This window comes from Amblyomma americanum, chromosome 4 (assembly GCF_052857255.1).
Source record: "Amblyomma americanum isolate KBUSLIRL-KWMA chromosome 4, ASM5285725v1, whole genome shotgun sequence".
Classification (NCBI taxonomy): domain Eukaryota; kingdom Metazoa; phylum Arthropoda; class Arachnida; order Ixodida; family Ixodidae; genus Amblyomma; species Amblyomma americanum.
This window is the reverse complement of record NC_135500.1, coordinates 171,317,556-171,338,762: the sequence shown is the minus strand read 5'-3', so window position 1 is coordinate 171,338,762 and position 21,207 is coordinate 171,317,556. Positions and strand designations below refer to the sequence as shown.

Below are 21,207 nucleotides of genomic sequence, written 5' to 3'. Positions count from 1 at the left end.
AGCCCTCACTATTGACCAGCGCACAATAGGGATAAAATAGAATTTAATAAAAGCATTGATCATAATTAAGTCACTTTGTGCTGAAAGGGTAGCGAAATCCCGCCTTTTGTATCAGTTTTCTCGTCGAGCCTCCTCGCTTGTAGAACTTGTATGTGAATGCACATCAAAACGCGAAGCTTTTTTTATTCTTTCGCTCATCGGTTATATACACTTTTTTTTAATATAAAACTTTATTCCGCTTGAATCATCCGTGCAATTGGCTACGACGAGGCGTTGTCATGCGCACGCGCCGAGGTTTTGCACTATTTTTTGATGCAAAATAAAAACCACCGCTAGCCGTAGAATGTATCATGCGGGCGCTCTGGGCCAATCGTAGATGCGCGAAGAGGAGTAAAATATTGGGTAAGTGAAAAAGCGAGTAGGACGTCGGCAACAGCAAAGATTTACGCTACTTTCTCAGTACTGAAGGAACCTGTATTACACCGGTCTTCATGTAACCCACGTGAGCTTTCTAGCAGGCATTGCAGGTATTAAAGCTGGCAAAAAATAAAAAACTCGCTGAGCTTTCCGTCGAATTATAAAGTGTTTTATCTTCAAAGGAAGGCAGTCGGAACTTAATTCAAAGATACAGGGTACGAATCAATGCAAGCAGAGATTTAATCAAGACCGAATTCAAATAGGTATGGTTTGGTTTTGTTTATGGGGGTTTAACGTCCCAAAGCGACACAGGCTATGAGGAACGCCGTAGTGAAAGACACCGGTAATTTCGACCACCTAAAGTAAACCAAGCTAAACCAAACCAAATAGGTATGACTCGTACAAGTAAGCGCAAAAATGAAAGAAGAAAGTCTCGCTGAAAACGAAGCCTAAGTCGAAAAGAAAACAAAAATAGAAAAGCAGGACGCGGCTGTTTTTTCTCGTGTCCTGTAGACGGGGTGTCATTTCGAAAATGCATGCCGTTCCCTTTCAACGCAGCGTCGTGCCTCTGTTCACAAGCCTTGCTTGCAACAAGAGTGCGATAATAGCGTCACACGGGAACACTTTTTTCCTTTTGCTACCACATTTAATCTGTCATGCGTGCGCACTTATACAGATATGCTACAATTTTGTTATTGCTTGACATGGAAAGGCCGCCTTCACAACTAAATTTGGAGTTACGTGTTATAAAGCAAACAAAAGCTTTCATTCTACGAAAGCTAATGCTGCTAAATGCTGAGCATCGCTTTTGCTAGTATAAAGCCTGCTGACTTGCGTGCAACGATGTGTCTTGTATAAAACTGACGCTGCTGCTGATACTGGCCCTAAAATCTGCATGCAATCTTCAGTGTGCACTAACAATCCTTAGAGCTTTCGCATTTTAGCACTTAAAAATCGAAACTGCCAAGTTTCTAGTCTAAACTCCAACTATTTACAAATCCTCGGTAATGAGTGCGCACCCAATTAGATGACGCCGTTCAGTTATTCCATCTCAGTATGAGTGAGTGTTCGGGCATTCGTGCGTGCGTGCGCACGTTCATGTGTTTTTACGTCTTTCTCCATTTTCTTCTAGCCATCATATCTCACATATTCGCATTTAAAACCTTTTTCCACTCATTACAATATGGTAATTCAGCCCTCATACATACTTAATAGGACATCACGGTTCTCGTAGACTCATTAAAATTTATAATCACGCACGCATCTCCCAATTCTTATCCCTGCAAAGCAGCCAAACTTATCAAGTCCGCAGCTGGCGTTGCTGAAGCGGATCACGCGGTGCAGAGGTGTGTGCGAATAGCACTTCCTCAAAACAGAATCAAATACGAATACTTTTGATAAAACCGAAACGATTACCAATCGAACAATGACAGTACCAAATTTAATACTAGTCGAATATTTCTACCGATATTCGCTACTTTCAGAATTATTGTTGCAGAACGAACAGTCGTTGGAAAGCAGCAAATCGCTATAGACTGTGCTGCAGTGCGGCGCTATAACTTATGGGGTTAAGCTATAGTTGTCAAAAGATGTAATAACGATCTTCACTAGGGGCTACGCAACACGAATTCAGTATATTAACTCTATGGTCTCATGTTACACGTAGAGGTAAATGTCCTTTTATTTCTGATAACAAAAGAGATTAATCTAGGTCCATATCTCAATAGATGACAGGGACGAAAGGTACGTATGTATGGACCATTGCTCCCGAGATGGGGCATATAAGTAGCGTTTGGTGAGCCTGCCTGGGCCCTGCCGCGTCGCTCAACCTCGGTGGCCATATGTATGAGTATTATGAACACTACGACTCGAATGGACCGCGTCGCGGCGCTGGACCCTCTATCCCACGCAGTCCGATCGCTGCAGTATGCTGTGGGGCGTTGGAGTGGACTCTGTTTTGTAGCGATAGCTACATTACGGTAGCATTTCGAGCCTTCAGCGTGGCGGCGCCGCCACCGTGTGGCTACGCCTCCACGCTGTCATATGGTTAGTCACGTGGTGCGGAGCAGCTGCCGGCAGCGCGGCGCCGTGGCTGATCACGTGGTTCGTCACGTGGTTGGTCACGTGACCAAGTACCACTTAGCCAGCTGTAGCTATCGCGTCACTCCAGGTTTAACCAGAGCTAAACCACCGCCACTTTTTTCAAACTGTCGTTGAAGAAAACTAACGTGTGTTTTATTCGAACTTCGTGCCAATTATTCGAACAATATTCGAAAAATTTGGAACATATTCTGTTTGGTTCGAGTCATCCACTATTTCATTCGTTCGACAAGTCGAACTAGAGGTTATTCGATTTGCTATTCGAAAATTCAGAACATGTGCCCATTTACAGAGAACTGGTTTCTGAAATGATAAAAATTTACCCCCTTGCTGTCGGTAAACAAAAGAACGCACCACTGCGTCATTAATGATAACGACACAGCGGAGAAAGCAACCCCATTCGCTCACCTAAACATTCGGCATGATTTCACTCCACTTTGAGAAAAGGCTCCATGCGTCGACAAAGCTCGGGGAAATTGTGGCATAAGGCCATAGCACCAAGCTGTACGGGAATCTGCACAGATGCCTCGAGCAATGTGCCCGGGCCGGATATCAATTAAGGACGTGTTTCAGTCAATCAGTTGTTTCCTGCTGTTTTGGTTTTCATCGACGCCCACCTACCACACATTGAAGCAGCTCTTGTGGTAATCGCGAACACGTGTAATTTTCCCATTAAAACAGCCGACAACCCCGTGCCTTCGATGCCTGTGTGAACGACTTCCTTAGTTTCAGCGTTAAGGGGCAACCGCTATTAGCTGCGTAAGATAACGTTGACAAGGTTGACAAGTTTACAATTACAGCAGAAGGTCGGTTGACGCTGAATGCATGGCCCTAAAATCATTGGTAAAGTTGAATTTGAATTCTCAATTTTTTTTTTTAAGTGAGGTTTGCATGAAAGTCCTGTGGTGTTGCGCGCTTCGCTGCATGTTGTTGCCTTAGTGGCATGACCCATACCCACGACGGGGGATAGGACAGGGTTCAGTGAAGAGGGCCAAGAGAGGAGGGTAAACTGGTACCAAGCGAATGGATGTGCTTCGGGTAATTAGTCAAAAATTATTCATCGAGGAAAGAAAAGTTAGCACCCGTCCGCATCGTTCTTTTCTTCGTCGCTGAATATTCTATCCCTTCTCCTCCGTAAAATGGAACCATGTAAAAGAAAAACCTTTCGGTTCAATCTCTTCTTTCTGTCTCACTCGTGCGCTCAGTACGGTACGCCTCTCTGCATATTTACAGATTCTGCAGTTCTAATATTCCAAATGCTTGCCAGCCTCACGATAATGTTTTGCTTCACTAACTCAAATATAGCGCGTTTTGAGCAATGTATCCGGAATCTTTATTCAAAATCACCACTCTTAGGTTTTGATGATGATTTTTTTTTTTTTTTTATGGCGCAAGGGCATCTGAGGCCAAAGAGCGCCATGGCACAGGGTATTTTCGATTGCTCAAGGTGGGGTCAAAGACCCATTTCCCAAGCATTTCACCCCAAATAAGCCGAGCACCAGACCAGGGGAAAGCTTGTACCCATTGTATCACCGATGGGTACCCGGCGGCACTGGGGATCGAACCCCGCACCTCCCGCATACGAGGCGGATGCTCAACCACTCGGCCACCGCTGCGGTACTCTTAGGTTTTAATGCATTCTTCATTGCATCTCTGTTATACTCCACGACCACTTTTCTTGGCAATGGAGGAAGAGCTACTCAGCGATTTCGGCTAATACTTTTTCTCTTAAAACGTAGTATATTGATAATACTAGTTATTAAAGCCATAATTATAACATAGCTGCCAACTTTCAGAGTTAGAGTCAAGGAAAGCATAGTTTCATGATCACAACGAATTGGCAAGGCATGTTGTGTTGAAAGAAGCTTCTATAAAAAATGCGCCAGCTATACCAGCGAAGTTTAAAAGAATCCGTGCATGCAGTAGCGCGCCAGGCGGCCGGGCACCGATCGAACTACTTGGCTGAGCCACAAAGTTACCGTCCGCCCCTGTAGCCTTCACTTCGGTGCCAAGAAAAGTTGCCGCCGAGTTTAGTGCTTTCTTTTCATTCACTGTGCTGACATGACGACGCAAATTTTTAATTCCACGAATAAGCTTGGGCGCTAGCTTCTGACGGAGCAGAAACATTTGCAAAAGAAACATCTGCTGTCCGTTTGAATGTACAGGCTTGATCAGAAGCTTTTAGGCCGACAACTTTGATGGTGATTTCATAGTGAGGCCCTTACGGCAACACTGGCACCACAAAGGTCTGGAAAGGTGAAGACGAAAATTTTGCCCTATAAAGACTTTGTTTGGTGGAGGTGCAATACGAGTACCAACTGCACTGCGCATCCCAACTGTAACCGTAGTGGCCTGGGCACTTATAAAAACAGTTTTTGCATAATCATCTACGTAATAATACGTCGCTGAACCTTCCCTTGTGTTCAGCTACCCTTATTGTTAAAAAAAGGATGAACGTACTATGCGTTGACGTCGAGAGGGCGCAGCACGCCAGAATGGGACCTAATATATTTTTTTGCGAATCCGATCCGCGATATTGCATCTTGTAACGCACATAACACTTGAGAGTAAGAAGCTATACACCGATATTCGTCAAGCTGCAAGCTGCTGTATGCCGCGAGTCGCATGAACAACTAGTTACAGAGATTCGCGAAGCGTATACCACTGCGCCATTTCAAAAGGTTGTGACATCATTTTTCAATGGCTGCCAGGACACATGCGGTATCAAAGGAAACAACCACGCGGACGAGGCTGCCAGTCTGCCCCCAGTGACGGACTTCAAGTGTGTATTCTCATATCAAGCGTTGATGCAGCGTGTGAGCTACGCAGGTTGGCGCTGGAGCTCACACTTTCTGCGTGGAACACTGGCCAGGTTTTCAACCGTCGCCTGAGGGCACTGGACCCTCGACTGCGCCTTCGTCTTCCCCACAATACACCTCGTCACGAAACACTATTGCTGTGCCGTCTATGGCTCGGTGTTGCATTTACAAAGCAATGCACGTTCCGAATTGGGACGGCCGACAGCCCTGCTTGTGAAAGATGTGGTTGCGAAGAGACAATTGCACAATCTCCTGTGTGAGTGCCCTGCTTTGGCGACCGAGATATATACTCTGTGTTTTGCCCTGGACCGCCTCGATCCTCGCCCTTAAACAGAGGATAAGATCCTGGGACTGTTGCCACAGCAATCGACCGCCTTCAACGCCTACAAGGCACTGTTTATCTTCCAGAGAGCGACTGGCTTGAGGGACCACCTATGACTGTGCCCCGCCCCTTCTCTCTTTGCCTTCTCAATACCATCATTCCTCTTCCCCAGTGCAGGATAGCCAACCGGAACACCCTTCTGGTTAACATCCCTGCCTTCCCTCTTCCTCTTTATCTCCCTCTCTCTCTCAAAGCACAAAGTGAAGATACCTTTCGCGCTATAGATAAAAGCGCTTGCCGAGGAACACGTGCTCACACACGCACATGCTCCAATGGGGAGAGAAATGGGGGTGGTACAGCCACTCAGAGCAATATCCGGAGGAATTCGCGCGATGAAACACGTAGGAATGCGGCTTCAAAGCTGCATTCCCATACAGCGCGTCGTTCCAGTCTGGATGTGCAGGCTGGGTTGTTGCAACGCAGTAGCACGACTTACCGTCTCAACTAGCCCCGGAGTTCGTCCGATAAGACCTGATGCAACCTGACGGCCACTTCGCAGTTTAATACATCAAATTACAGCGATTCTAAATGAAAATTAATTGTCATAACCCATCCTTGTCGCAAAAAGAAATCGCCGCTTTGATCTTTCCTGCAGATGGCGTCTTAAATTTCTTGTATAGGCAATAATTTTAATGCTGATTAAGCTGTCATATTTGCGCTTTGTGGGCGCAGCACAGAAAGGCATCCTAAACTCCTGAACATTCTACACGGCATCCCATTGACCCCTGCTCATACTTCTAGCTATTCTTCACTCCTCTTTTGAAGTGATACTGAAGGATCTAGTTTACAATGTGTAGTCGTTTCAATGCCTTTCCACCATGCTTGAACAATGGTGGTCACTTTTTAACAATATGATGTGAAAGCTCAGATTCACATAAAAGTCCTTCATGCATCCACGGACGCCTGTTAGCGTGTTTCTTTACCATTATTTTTTCTATGTATGCGTGAAATTTTATGTGTCTGTCGATTCTTACAAACATGCCACCTTATAACTCTGTGAACGCCGCGCGACAGATTTCGCAGACTGCGTATTATTAATAGAATTCATTTTTACGGCGTGGGTTTGCAGCGAGGAAGGGCTTCGCAGCTCTAGATAGCACTTCAATATTACATCATAGTTAGGGGTAGATCTTATTGGGCATGGTTCAGTGCAATTATCTGTCTATACCTCCACACCTTATCATTCACTCTAACATCTATACTAAATATCTCCTCGAGTTACTGCCGTACTGAACGGTATGCCCAGACAGTGCTTCTCAGGGCAATGTCTTCACCTCCCTGTCATCAGTGTTTCTTTAACCCTTTTTTCAATACGAAGCGAAAAGAAACATTCATCACAATTCCCGTGACAACTCTGTGAGACCATGCAATCTTTTTATGGAGCCAACAATACCTGTCATTCTGTGCACAGCCAGCCTGCACTCAGTACAAGGAACTGCACTTCGGCGGCTGGCAAAGATTCAGGATTATATTTTGTGCATACATATACCACGGCTAATTCTAGCATCTTTCGCCGGATCTTCTTTCTTTCTCCGAGGCTCGCTTCCCTCACTAATGAGCGATCAGTAGAGCCGAGTTATGAATATGCTATAAGCACGGGAGCTTGCAGGAAGCAGCGAAGAGGAGAAAAAAAAAAGAAAAGAGAAAAAAGGCGTGTTCGTCGCGTTCTTTCAGGATACCTCGCCGCCCCGCCTGGTTAGGCAAGCGACGGGCAGTCGCCGTCACAGCAAACGCGCGCTCACAGGGTTGTAGCTCCCCGCTTATCTCTCCGGGTTACTTCCTCCCTGGTTTCCCCTCCCCTCCCCCCCTTCCTCACCTCCTTCGGTCGACATGCTAATGCAAGTGCTCGTCGAGCGGTCCGTGTTAGCGGCCCCGCCAGCTTCAAAGCGCTGCTCGGGCCTTCGCCTAATGACGTCTCCCGGCTCAGACAGTCGAGCCGGGCGCCCAGCCCTGCCAGTCTGGGATGGCGGGCACTCCGTAGTACTACCTATAAGCCGTGGATGATTGCTTTCAGCAGTGGTTATGCGGACTGATCACGTAAGCGCACAAAATGCGAAGAGAATGCCTGGGAATCCTCGCTATATGCATGGCGACACGAGGGTCTGGTGGGATGTGTGCTTGTTCCGTTAACCTGTTCGTTATGTCAGCAATTTCCAGGATCTACCTCTGACTGTTCGCGTCTTTTTGAGCATTGAAAGAGTTTTGCAGCAATAAATTATTTTTGTATGAATGATGCTATGAAGTGGCTGAAATGAGAGACGTGCATTCTGGCCTGCACAGGAAGGTGTTGTTGAGCTATTTGTTGCCTAATTGGCCATCACAAAAACCAGTTCGACAGTCTCGTCCATTTCGTTTTCGTTATCTCCTTTTGAGCACGGTTGTTTTCGAATAGCCGCATGTGCAGCACGTCGGAAACAATTTGTTTTAGTAAACAGCGCAGAATACCAAACGCGTTTGGAAGCATTGACCGTTAAAGAGGCATATGGACTGAGTGCATCGTGTTCAATTGGAATGGGCCGCTGCGTGTACTGATACCGCAGCGGTGAACTTGATATGGTTTTATTCGTCCTCTCTAAGCTCTTTTAGCTTTTTTTTCCCTACTCTTCTGACGTGTAAGCAAGCTAAAATACATTACTCTTCCTTATTCATGAACTACGATTGCTTCCAAGACGTGTACGGAAACTGCTGAGCTATATCACCGCTGGCCACATCCGGGACCAATGGAATGTATCCCAAAAGTTAGTATTAAATCCTTGTATGCTGTAAATCAGGCAACATTGAACGCTATTTAAAAATATTGTCACGGTGTTGGTGACAGAGCGCGAAGTCATTAAGTCCCAAGTTAAGGAGATGCTCGAAGATGACGTTATTCAGCCTTCCAACAGCCCATGGTCCTCGCCGGTCGTCCTCGTTAAAAAGAAAGACGGCACCCTCCGTTTCTGCGTCGATTACCGGAAGCTGAATGCAGTCACGAAGAAGGACGTTTACCCATTGCCACGTATTGACGACTCTCTCGACCGCCTTCGGCGCGCTCGTTATTTTTCGTCCATCGACCTAAAAAGTGGCTACTGGCAAATTGAGGTCGATGAGCGGGATCGTGAGAAGACGGCCTTTGTCACTCCCGACGGCCTTTATGAATTTAAAGTTCTACCTTTCGGTCTTTGTTCTGCGCCTGCCACATTTCAGCGGATGATGGACACTGTCCTTTCTGGTCTTAAATGGCAGTGTTGCCTAGTCTATCTCGACGACGTGGTGGTTTTCGCCGACTCATTTAGTCAACACCTTGATCGCCTGCGGACGGTCCTCGAAGCCCTTCGTTCAGCTAACCTGACATTGAAGCCCCAAAAATGCCACTTCGGTTATCAGGAGCTGAAATTTCTCGGCCATGTCGTCAGCGCCGCCGGCGTGAAGCCCGACCCCGACAAGCTGGCCGCGGTTGCGGAATTTCCACTGCCACGTGACAAGAAAGCTGTTCGGCGCTTCCTAGGGCTCTGCAGTTACTATCGGCGTTTTATCGAAAATTTCGCTGACCTCGCAGAACCGCTGACTCGCCTCACCCGTGACACCACACCTTTTGTTTGGTCCCACGAGCAAGAAATGGCTTTCGCCGAGCTCCGCCTGCGACTTCAAACGCCGCCCGTTCTTGCCCATTTTGATGAGCGAGGTGACACTGAGATACACACCGACGCCAGCAACATCGGCCTCGGCGCGGTTCTCGTGCAACGCCAGGATGGCGTTGAACGAGTCATCGCTTATGCAAGCCGCGCTCTGTCACGCGCAGAGATGAACTATTCGACGACAGAAAAAGAATGCCTCGCCATTATTTGGGCTGCTGCGAAATTTCGCCCCTATCTTTATGGACGCCCTTTCAAAGTGGTCACTGACCACCACTCCTTGTGTTGGTTGACCAACCTGCGTGACCCGTCTGGACGCCTGGCGCGATGGAGCCTTCGCCTGCAGGAGTTTGACCTCACCATTGTTTATAAGTCCGGACATAAGCATGAAGACGCCGACACCCTCTCTCGTGCGCCTGTCGAACTCGCAACCCCCGACACGGACGACGACATCAGTTTCCTTGGGGCTATCAATTCTTCCGATTTCTCAACCCAACAACGCGCCGATCCAGTGCTACGACCCCTCATCGATTATTTGGAAGGCCAGCCAGCCACCGTTCCTAAATGTTTTTCTCGACACCTGTCGTCGTTTTCCCTGCAACGAGGCGTGCTCTATAAGAAGAACCCTGGTTCCAGTTCGCGCGCGTATCTCCTCGTCGTGCCGACAACACTTCAGGAGGAAATACTTTCTGCGTGCCATGACGAACCAACCTCTGGCCATTTAGGATACTCTCGCACGCTTTCCAGAATCCGCCAGCTGTTCTACTGGCCCAAACTCGCCACTGTTGTCAAACGCTATGTGCAGAGCTGTCGGCAATGTCAGCGCCGTAAGGCCCCGACCGCCAAGCCTCCGGGACTCCTCCAACCTATTGCACCACCACGCGCCCCATTCGATCAGGTCGGCATTGACCTTCTCGGTCCGTTCCCTTTGTCCTCGGGTGGCAACCGGTACATCATCATTGCCACAGACTACCTCACTCGATACGCCGAGACCAAAGCCTTACCCCGTGGCACAGCGTCCGAGGTTGCGGATTTCTTCGTGCATCAGATCGTACTTCGGCACGGCGCCCCGACCTACGTCATTACCGACCGAGGAACCTCATTTACTTCCCAGATGATGGCCGAAATTTTTCAGCTAAGCGGGACGACCCACCGGAAAACTACTGCTTACCACCCGCAGGCAAATGGGCTGACAGAGCGGCTTAATAAGACTATGGCGGACATGCTGGCGATGTACGTCGATGTACAACACAGGAATTGGGATACGATCATACCGTACGTGATATTCGCCTACAACACAGCAGTTCAAGAGACGACCCGTTTCACACCGTTCCGCCTCCTCTACGGCAGGGAGGTTCAGACGATGCTCGACGCAATGCTCCCTTGCGCAACCGATGACCATCTTTCTGCTGACGCTGAGGAGTTTACCCACGAAGCCGAGCAGGCTCGTCAGCTAGCCCGTATTCACATCACCCAGCAACAAGACAAAGACTCGCGGCGATACAACCTCCGGCACAGACAAGTCTCCTACCATCCCGGCGACCAGGTTTGGGTATGGATACCTGTTCGACGACGCGGCTTGTCCGAAAAACTCATTTGCCGCTATTTCGGTCCCTACAAAGTCTTGCGGCGCGTCAGCGACGTTAATTACGAGGTAGAACCGGACGCTGAACTTTCCCAGCAGAGAACCCGTCGAAAGCCCCGTCCAGAGATCGTCCATGTTTTGCGCCCGAAGCCGTATTTGGCACGGGGACCCACCCAGAATCTTCGTGCCTCTCTTGTGTGATTAATTGTGCTTGTGTGTGCTTGTGTGTGTGCTTGTGTTCGCGCGCTCTTCTGCGCGTGTTTTTTTTTTTTAAGAGGGGAGGAATGCCAGGTGGCGTTCGTGGCGCTCGGAAAGAAGAAGACGCTCGTGGTGCTCTCGTTTGGAAAGACGTTGAAGTTCGCCGTCTCGCCAACTGAAGGACGTGCTGCCGAGCCCTGCCTTCTAACAGGTCCTCTCTTGTCACCAACACCGTGACAATATATATGAAATCTCTCGCGAAGCATGCTCTATACTCTAAGTTACTGAATCCAGTCGCTCTATTCTTTCTGTCTTGGAATAAGCAAAATATCACGGCGTGCCTTTATATATTCATTTAGAGCATCACAGAGAATCCATATCTCACTAGGCACTTTGCACTCCAAAAATTTTTATTTGCATGTTGTTGGTTGAAGACCTAGTTGGGGATTAGGAAAGCAAAGGAGAGCAGCCCTCGCAGGCGAAACTACACAAAGAGTCGAGTGCCTATTTCACTCGGTTCCGCTGTTGGATCCAGTCTTGGAAGGATCAAACCACCGCAAGCTACCTATTGGGAGTAATCATTTTAATACTCATGCACCCCAACACCAGGTGTCGTAAACCTGGAGTCAATAACTTGCTCACATGCACAACACTTCACCTGTGAATAGTGGAGCGGCTGGGGTTGCTTGGTCGCCTGAAGGCGCATTAGCGGGCTGCTGCCGACTCGTATAGTTGCTACTGATTCTGTCGTGCCCATGTGACACTGTCGTTGACGGTTGAACCACAAAAGACGCGGGATGGGCGTCTAGGACATACCTCGCGGGATGGGCGTCGTCACTGCCAGGAGCTCCGCACTGCGTCGCCGGTGGCGCCGGTGGCGCGCCATGTCAATTTCCGTCGAGAACGCCAGGGGCAGTTCGCTCTCGTGCTGGATAAAGCCGCTAAAGCGCTATAGAAACAGTAACTAGTGAGTACCTTGCTCGGCAGCTCGTAACACTATAGATACCATAACATCGGAACAGGTTGTACGAAGCCTCAGCTGCGTCTGCATATACGTATACACTTCGCCTCTGATGCTCAGATGCTTGCTTGCCCGGGAGCAGCATCTGCAGCAGCTTTGATGCAGCTGGCGCTTTCCTGAACTCCTTGTACAAGACTTCACGAACGCAGTGCTGTGATTGTCCAGTCGCGTTATTTCTGGAGCGTACGTAATACTATCTGCATTCATTTTCCAGCAGCACTGAAACATTCTACGCTACCGGGAGAAAAAAAAACCGTAAATGAAAGATTCCCTGCGGCGTTCTTGAAATCATGGTGAAAGAAATATTTGAGGCTCTTCAGACTGCTTTTTAATTCCTCTGGATTACATTCCAATCCTCAGAATCATTTCGGGCTAACTAGAGCGAAAAGACTACAGTCTGATACAACTCAAGAAAGAAGCGGCTTTTACCCGTCAAAGGACCCCTTTCCAGCCAACGCCGTTGGTCGATTCTCATGAGCCTGCTAGCATGATAATGCTGGGAGTGGCAGATTAAAATGTAGTTCCCTCCCTCCATGGTCAGAAATAGTCTCCCCCTCCATTATCACGCTAGGAGGTTCATGGGAACCGGCCGGCGCCATTGACTGGAAGGCGGTACTTTGACGGAGAAAAGCCCCTTCGTTCTTGAGTTGTATCCGACTATAACCACTGAACAGCAAGAAATTGACTATATGAAAGCGCCTTCGAGAGCCTCGTCACCGTTTTCATTTCTCCAGTGGCTCCTGTCGTGGGTCCCTTCTCATTCCCGGCCAACCTGAGAGAAGGTATGCGCGCCATCGTCACCTGCTCCGTGCTGGAAGGGGACAGTCCCGTCCGCATCCGGTGGCTGCGGGACGGAGCACCGCTGGCGCCGGACGGTACAGACATCAAGGTCGAATCCAGCAACGAGTTTTCCTCCACCCTTTTCATCAAGCAGGTGAGCAGTGTTCGTCGTTAAGCACGCCTTGCTGTGCAGTCATTTTCGCCACATGTTTTCATAACTCATAGGCTCGCACTTTCCCCATTTCAAACTGAAATCCCCTGATAGACTTTGGCATAAAAAAGGTAACCTTCCGAACAGCAAATCTGATTATTTAAGGGCGACGGTAGAGGAAAATCAAGGCGCTGAAATCAAAATAATTTTCATTAAAACGGGGTGAAAGGTTTACAATTCGCAGTTCAAGCAAAGAACAGATATAGTCATCACGTATGTACGCAAGTAAATTTGTGTACGAGTTCAGTGGTTGCAAAAAGAATATAAAAGGAGCTGTAAGTTCAGCGCCTTCTTTGTCTTTTCACATATCCTGCTCGTGTTCTATTTTCTTGTCACATTGAAGTGTTCAGATCATGAGGGCTATGAACAGAATAGCCAGCATCGCTGCTGCATTCCTTGTCCCGCTTAATGTTTTCCGTTACCCATTTCTCTGTTCCCTACTCGTGCTTTGTTCAGGTGAGCTACAAGCACCGCGGTGAATACACGTGTGTCGCATCCAACTCGGCCTCCTCGGCAAACTATTCCTCCACCATGGTCGTGAATGGTAAGTAGTCATCAACGAATGAGGTATAGTTGTTCACCAATTCTGGCCTCTCACAAATTTTTGTGGAAGCCTACTAATGATTCGATGACGGAAAACGGACCATGAAATGTTGAAACAGAAGTTGCTGATCACACAATACCTGTGGATATTCTTTTTTAACGTAACTTGGTCCTTGCCTGCGTCCACTCTAGCACGTCTTTCTTTTTACATATTCTTACATATATGTGATGTAAATTCGTGTATTCTAATCGTACTCCTCTTGAGCCCTGGTGCAAGGAAACTGACAACAAAGCGAGTATTGCATTGCCAGCTGATCGTCAGAGCACAAGGGCTTAGACGACATCTGAGTAATATGGCAAGCGGTAAAGAACACAAGTCATTTTGACACCGATTACTCTGGATTATCCTACTGCAATTCTTCTAACAGAATGCAGTCTCAATTGAAGGCGACCTTTTTCTCTCAGTCATTTTTCAATTGAACGCTGAGAGACAGTGATTAGTTGCTCTGGCGAGTCGCGAAGTGCCATGATTCAGTACCAGGTGTTGCGGCATCATGTAGCCTGCATGAACAACGCGCGTATTTGTTCGACACTGTGTTCATACGTCGATGTTGGTCGCATATCGGGTTGTCAGAATATTTTATCGCACTTCTTTCCCATCAAACGCACGCAACACAACCGTAACGAAAACACTGCAGCATCAACTATTGAAGACCTGTTGTGCGAAGACCGTGTCGTTCACACGAAATGACGTTATCACCGCATGACCTGTTTACGCACTTAAATACATGGCCAGGTCATGCGATTAGCTGATCGCGCGTTTAAATAGGTCACACAACCTATATAAATGGGCTTACAAACCGATGAAATCCTTTAGACGTACTCCCCCCCCCTTAAAAGTATACGGCCCAAGAGGCTTTGGTCTTTGGGCTTTGGTGCTTGTGAGGCCTGCTGCATGTCTCGTTATGCATCCTTCGCGACCGTAATCTCCCGAAAGGGGAATGGCTTCGCGTCCTCAATCCACCCAAGCTTTGGACTGCTAGATATTCTAAGGAGCCCCGCTAAACAGCTTAGAAGCAACACCCTTGGGCTGTGCACTTTTGACGGAGGCTAACTTTTGACGGAGGCTAATAACACCTTAACTGCGCTTAAATTCACGACACATTGCGTGAATGCCGCTTCAGGTTTTTGACGTTCACCCCTCCGCGACATTAACTGGAGGCTACAGGCTTCACCGCGGCTAAGGTTCAGCTGATTTGCATGCGTAAGAGTTTCGCTGTCTGCTTGTTTCCGGGGCGCCTCTTGTAGTATTTTCCAGTGCGCTTACCCGAGAACTCTCAGCAGCGGCCGCATTGTGGCGCTCCATGCTCGCACCATTTTTCTTTCCCTTCTTTTTTCCTGAGCTTTTGCGGCTCCTAATTCTTTTATTCCCGTTAAAAAAAAATAGTCCGCGGCTTAAGCATGCAAGGGGGCGCCTCTCGTAACTCCGTAACAGAATTATGGCCGCCAAGTGGCGAAAACTTCTTCATTCTTTCCACGCATTCTTTCCAAGCAGATCTTTGCCCCTCTATCTCTCTCTCTCTCTTTCTTTCTCAACGCACACTCACCGCCTTTTTCTTGGCGCTCTTAGTGCCTACATCATCACTCCCTCGCTCAGCGCTTGCCACCCTGCTTTGCATGCGCCAAGGGGCGTACGGGCTGACTGTGCGACAACCCTGTACGCCTCGTTGCCAAGCCACGTGTTCGCCCCGGCGTGAGTGCGTAACTAGGGACTGACGCAGGCTCGTGGGACGACGTGGCGCAAACTGATAACTTCATTTTCTCGTCATTAACAGAATTAGTGGACTATTGCTACATACTTTTTCGCCGCCCCCGTCGTTCTGTGGCCGCGAGCTCGCTTGACGGCTTCCCCTTTTTGCTTCTTTGGACGCTCCGTATATTCTTTGTTGTTGTTTTTTTTTTTTGGCTCCCCGTGTCCGGCTCTTTCTTCATATGTATTTATTTCAGGATTAGTCTCTGCGTGACTGTAATACTTCTGCGCGCTCTCGACTGCAGCCGTTGCGTCTGTGTCTGAGCCTGTCTCGACAGTTTAGCAAGTCGACAAATGAACTCGTTAAAGCCGGGACTAAGCTAATGCTAAGAGGTTTACCGGTGTTTTGAAACCTTCCTAGCCCAGTCTGAATTTCGTAACCGCTTTGTATGCCATTCGCAGCTGTCTCGTTTCTTTCTTTTTGTGTTGTTTCTGTGATGCTTCGCCTTCTGGTCGCGAATCATTTTCTGTAAAAGGTGCTTCTTGTCGACCATATATTTTGTTGCACGTTTCTTCCCTATAGTGTTTCGCTCATGGTAATGAAGCTAATGCTGCTCCCTTAAGCGTCTTAGTTTATGGGAACAGGACAAGGGATACAGGGTAAGTACTCAGATTATAGAGACGAATACACTGTCGCTTGATGGTTTTGAATCAGCAAGGGAAGGTTGCCGATTTTTGTGAAGATCCTATGGAATCCGAGCGCTTCTTAAAGGGGCTCTGAAAGGGGCTCTAATAAAGCTCCAGTATGGCTCGAATGTTAGAGCACGCCTCTTCACAAATACTGCCCAGCAAGAAATTTTCTAACGCGCTTTGTAGAAGCCGAGTTATATGTAGTCAAAATTCGAATTTCCTCGTCTCCGCGCTTTTTCCTCTCCCCTCGTCACTTTTTGCGCGCTGGAATGTCGGCGCTCCTCCGCCGGACCCTCCTCCGTGGAGAGCTTACTGGCCTGCCGGAGCTACGCGGCTTACTGGCCGCGGCCTTGCTAGCTGCCTGACATCTGAAAGAATCTAACCAATAGTCATCTCTCAACATGTATGCATAGATGCAAGCGACGGAGGAGGGTGCGAGCATGAAAATGTCGCCGGGAAGGGCTCGCCAGCTTTCGCGCGTGATTGTGGGTCCTCTGCTGCGTGTAGAAGTGTATTATTTGGCTCGGGTGTTCATGACAACATAATGCAGTGATTGAGCGAGTTGATGGGCTTTCCTCGGAAGGTGTTTCAGAGCCCCTTTAAGGCTTCTTGCGCAGGCCGTAGCACCTGTGCCATGCATTATTCTAAAAGTGCTGTATTTCATTACTGCTCCTGACTCTAGACAGTTCAGCTTCTCCGTCCTCGTTCGCGGACGTCGGGAAGTCATGGAATCCTCATTTTTCTCTTAAAATTCTCGCCGTTGGCTTTTATATGTTATTGTATTTAATATGCCTAAAAATTACCAGGGCACTTAAGTCTGCCTACATGGAGGAATGCGAAAGCATGGAACTTTCTAGAACGCGGGTTTTTTCCACGATGCCAGCACGCCAGCACAATTTTTATTTATTTATTTATTTTATTCTTTATTTTATTGTTTTTGTTTTTGTTTTCACGTCCAAGTGCTATGTCGACGTCCATGGCTATTGTGTCGTCGAAGGGCACTTAATTAAGTAATTAAAATTCATCAACCAAACATTCCCCACAGCAAGATCTCATCACGCACTATCTCACACAATCAAACTTTTGCACATATATTTTTATAGAACAACACAATCGTGCGGAGGAGCTATGTCGACGTCCCTGGCTATTGTGACGTCGAAGTGTTATTTTCGCGTTTAATTAACTAATTGCATCACATCGGCCAAATTTTTCCACGGCGAGATCTCATTACACACTATCTAACACAACCAATCTTTTGTATATTTATCTGCACAGAACGACGTAATCGTGCAGAGAAAATTTTGCTCGTACGAAGCATGGGACATAAACGCGGGCCAATGTGACGTCAATGTGTAATTTTCGCGTTTAATTAATAACCAATTACAATTCATCAACCAATTTTTCCCACAGCAAGATCTCATCACGCACTGTCTAACACAATCAAACTTTTGCACATATATTCTTATAGAACGACACAGTGGTGCGGATAATCTATGTCGACGTCCGCGGCTATTATGACGTCGAAGTGTTACTTTCGCGTTGAATTAATTAACAAATTAAGCCACATCGACCAAATTTTTCCCACAGAGAGATCTCATCACACACTATCTAACATAACCAAATGTTTGCACATTTATCTTTACAAAATGACATAATCGTTCGGAGAAAGTTTTGCTGACACGAAACTCGGAACATAGCCATCTAATGATTTCGCATTAAAAAGAGTAAATTGGACCGCATATGCAAAACCAACCTCTGGACTGGAGTTACTCTTAACGTAAGAAAATCAAAGATTTCCGTAGACTTGCCCCAACATTTTCTACGTACTCATGATTAGCTGGTATATTTCTCATGCACAGTCATGGAATCGATTCAGATCCGACAAAAAAAAACTTTTCCTTTACTTTTTATCGATATGACAATTCTCAATTTGCACCTTAGGCCGAAGGCGGAATTATCGCCTGGTATTCGGTGTAATACAAGAAGGCATTCCGGCTGGCTACCTAAAAACAATGACTAGACAAGACTACGCAGGCGCTGTGTGCAGTCTTGTCTCGTCCTTGTATAGTAAGCTGCCGAAAGCTCACTGCCAATCTCATTCCTGTTCATTATGGCCACTTCCAGTACCACCCCGCTGGAAAGTAGCTCCCAAAGAAAAAGCAGCAGTGGTTGGCGAAAACGTGGTCATTGACTGCCAGGCGGAAGGTTTCCCTCCTCCAAGGATCTGGTGGGAGAAATCATCAGGTCAGTATCTGCCCACACAGAAGTGTACGTTTGACTGTTCGAATTTATTTCTCTCTCGCACGCTTCTCCTTATGTGATTAAAGAATTATTTCCATGTCGGGCACTACACACAGTGGAGACAATGTTTGGCTGTTATGTTTACGTGCACTCCGGTATTAAGTTTCCTACCAATTTCCTAACCGCGTGCTTTCAGCAAGATGCTCGAGACAGTTTTTCAGCTTCACAGTGTTTGCGCTGGTTGGACGCGCTCATTTCGTCTCCTCACTGTTTCAGCCTCAAGACCTTCAGAGTACAGAGTGATCATCAGCAACTCTCATATACATGCCTTGGAAAACGGCTCGCTCATGGTTCGAGAGGCTGAACGTAACGACTCCGGCTTTTACCTTTGTCAGGCCAGCAACGGCGTGGGGTCTGGAATCAGCAAGGTCATTGAACTGAGAGTGCACGGTGAGTGAAACAGCTTACTCTGTAGGAACATTGGGAAAGTATAATCAATGTTGTAACTCAATTTTTATTCCTAGCTGTGCTTACACTAGGTGAAATCGCTATAATCCCTGTAACATGACAAACGTGAGTGTGCGCTAGAAAGTGCGTAACAGCATTCGCGAACAAAAAATATGTAAGATTTTAACGTAGCTGAACCGAGTAGACGTGCGGAAGCATATGCATTCATTCTTCGCCTCTTCTTTCCCGCATCTGCATGCGCACGCAACCGCGTTTCTAGCTCTTCATCGTCACACCCTCTCTCCACTCGGCGACAGCTGGCGCGACGCCCTCCTGCAATGGCTACAGCTGGCGCGACACTCCTCCGAACTAACCCGAGCTTACCCGAGTTACTCCGAGCTTCACACAGGATTCTTGGTTTGGAGTGTTTTCACGCTAAAACGGATTTTCTGCTCCGTTACGAGCGTCACTTGGGCATACGAGCGTCACCTTGGAGAGTCTAGGCCAGATAGTAATTCCCTCAGATCGACCTCTCTGCCTTTCTCCCCATGTCCTCTTTCATCGCCTGGGCTTCTCATGTTCTGCTTCTGTTGTACATTATTCAAATACCCGCTCACAAATTCAAATTCATCACGTTGGAAATTCACTGGATAATGCAACAATAATTGTACCTTTATATTCTAGCTGCAAAATGAAGCGCGAGCAGATCGGGCGCGTTAGCATTGTCGCAGTATCTGCGAATGTTCCAAGTTCTGCCCACACCCCCAGTGAAGGCACCGCTCATGCCCACAAGAAGTATTTTTTGTTTTTTGTTCTTGTCATATGCATGCTGCAATAATCGAACGCATGAATGGGCAGTAGTCGATGCATTGGGTCATTGAGTAATATGATATCTCTGATGTAATGTCCTTAGTGTATGTAATCACTGCTCAGCGTGCATTACATGAACTGTAAAGGATTGCATGAGTAGAAAAGGCTGCGTGCATTCTTTTATGTAATCACTGATCAGCGCGCATTGCATGAACTGTAATGGCTTGCATGAGTAGGAAAATCTGTGTACATTCTTCAAGCGCCTTATACGTTTTCTTTTAAAGCGATACGGACGTTTTTCCTTCATCGTTCAATACGGGACCTGTCTGGAAAGTATGCGATCTTGGTCTTTGCAAAAAGTTGACGTAGCCGTCCCTGTGTTCTGTCTGGTCCATGATAGCATACTCCTAATAGACAACGCCCTCGCGACCAGCAAGAACAGCCAAACGATCACCATGTTTTTTTTTTTTTGGACAGTGCCGTGCTTTCTCCTTATAACGTGCGGACACCGGTGATTTTTTTCTGGTTGGACTGCGCTGTGAGACCCGCATCATAATTTTAAACCCGTCTCATGTTTTACTTGTTATATTCTTCAAGAAGGCATGTACCTTATTTTTAGCATGGTCCTTCAAGTCATGTCCAAATTCGATGTGCAGTTCGTTTCGCTATTCGTGTTGGTCGAGGAAAGAATTTGGCCGCCTCACGCCTAAACCCTTCCTCTAAATTTCGGAAACTACATGTAGTCTGTCGAAAGCCATGGTCGCCTTGTAGTTTTCTGATCGTTAAATGGCGATTTCCGTTGATTACTGCATCCACTCATTCAACGCATTTTGGAAGTTTTAACAATGGAGGGCTCCCCACCGCTCACCACTTTCAACGTCACTGCAGCCACCGTTTAATCGGCAGAATTGTATCTATTTTTCACTCATCTATTGGTTCCTGAAAGCTTCATGCATCATTTATAGAGAACCTAATGCAAGCACGCTCTTTAGGGCGCTCTGGCATTGTCAATGCGACGTTGCCTTTGTACAGCGAACATCAATACGAAAGTGACCTTTTTCGGGCCGGCCAACCAAAACAAATAATGTCACGACCCCTCATTTTAAAAAAAAAAGTGTCAGTTTAATTATACAAGAACGATGGAGCCGGCTATTCGTATATGTTTTGTTCTGTCTTACAAATACGCACTACGGTAGATCACTTTGTCCGGGAACGTTTGCCCTAAAATGATCACCTCTATATTGATTCCGACTGCACATGGCCTCATTTATTGGTCCCGATATGTCAAACCAAAACGAGAGCGATGGCTTCAATCCTATTATTAGAGAGTTGTAGCACCATCGTACTGTAAATACGCCGTATACGGCAACTACGACTGCGCGGCAAATGCGGCTATCAAGCACGGCAACGGTAGCAACTGCAACGCGTTGCCGTATTGGCCGTACGCTCCGTATTGCCCGTACGGCTGTACTGCTAAAACTATCTAGTGAAGGTTAGATGAATAAATTAAGGTTTAAATCATGTTAGCGTTTCATTTACAATATTAAACGCGTGTTTGTTGTTAAATACTGCCTCGAATTGCAGTACTTTTACTCAGAA

General features: G+C 47.2%; 1 protein-coding gene across 1 annotated transcript in view; it reads left to right on the top strand.

Moving 5' to 3' along the window:
- The window catches only part of LOC144128652 (cell adhesion molecule Dscam1-like), a 312,363-nt gene that overhangs the window by 244,086 nt on the left and 47,070 nt on the right, over positions 1 to 21,207 (top strand). Inside the window, exons 10-13 of the mRNA XM_077662219.1 lie at positions 12,871 to 13,070; positions 13,584 to 13,671; positions 18,235 to 18,354; positions 18,628 to 18,801. Of these exons, the coding sequence (XP_077518345.1) occupies positions 12,871 to 13,070; positions 13,584 to 13,671; positions 18,235 to 18,354; positions 18,628 to 18,801 (582 nt within the window). The remainder of the gene's footprint in view (positions 1 to 12,870; positions 13,071 to 13,583; positions 13,672 to 18,234; positions 18,355 to 18,627; positions 18,802 to 21,207) is intronic.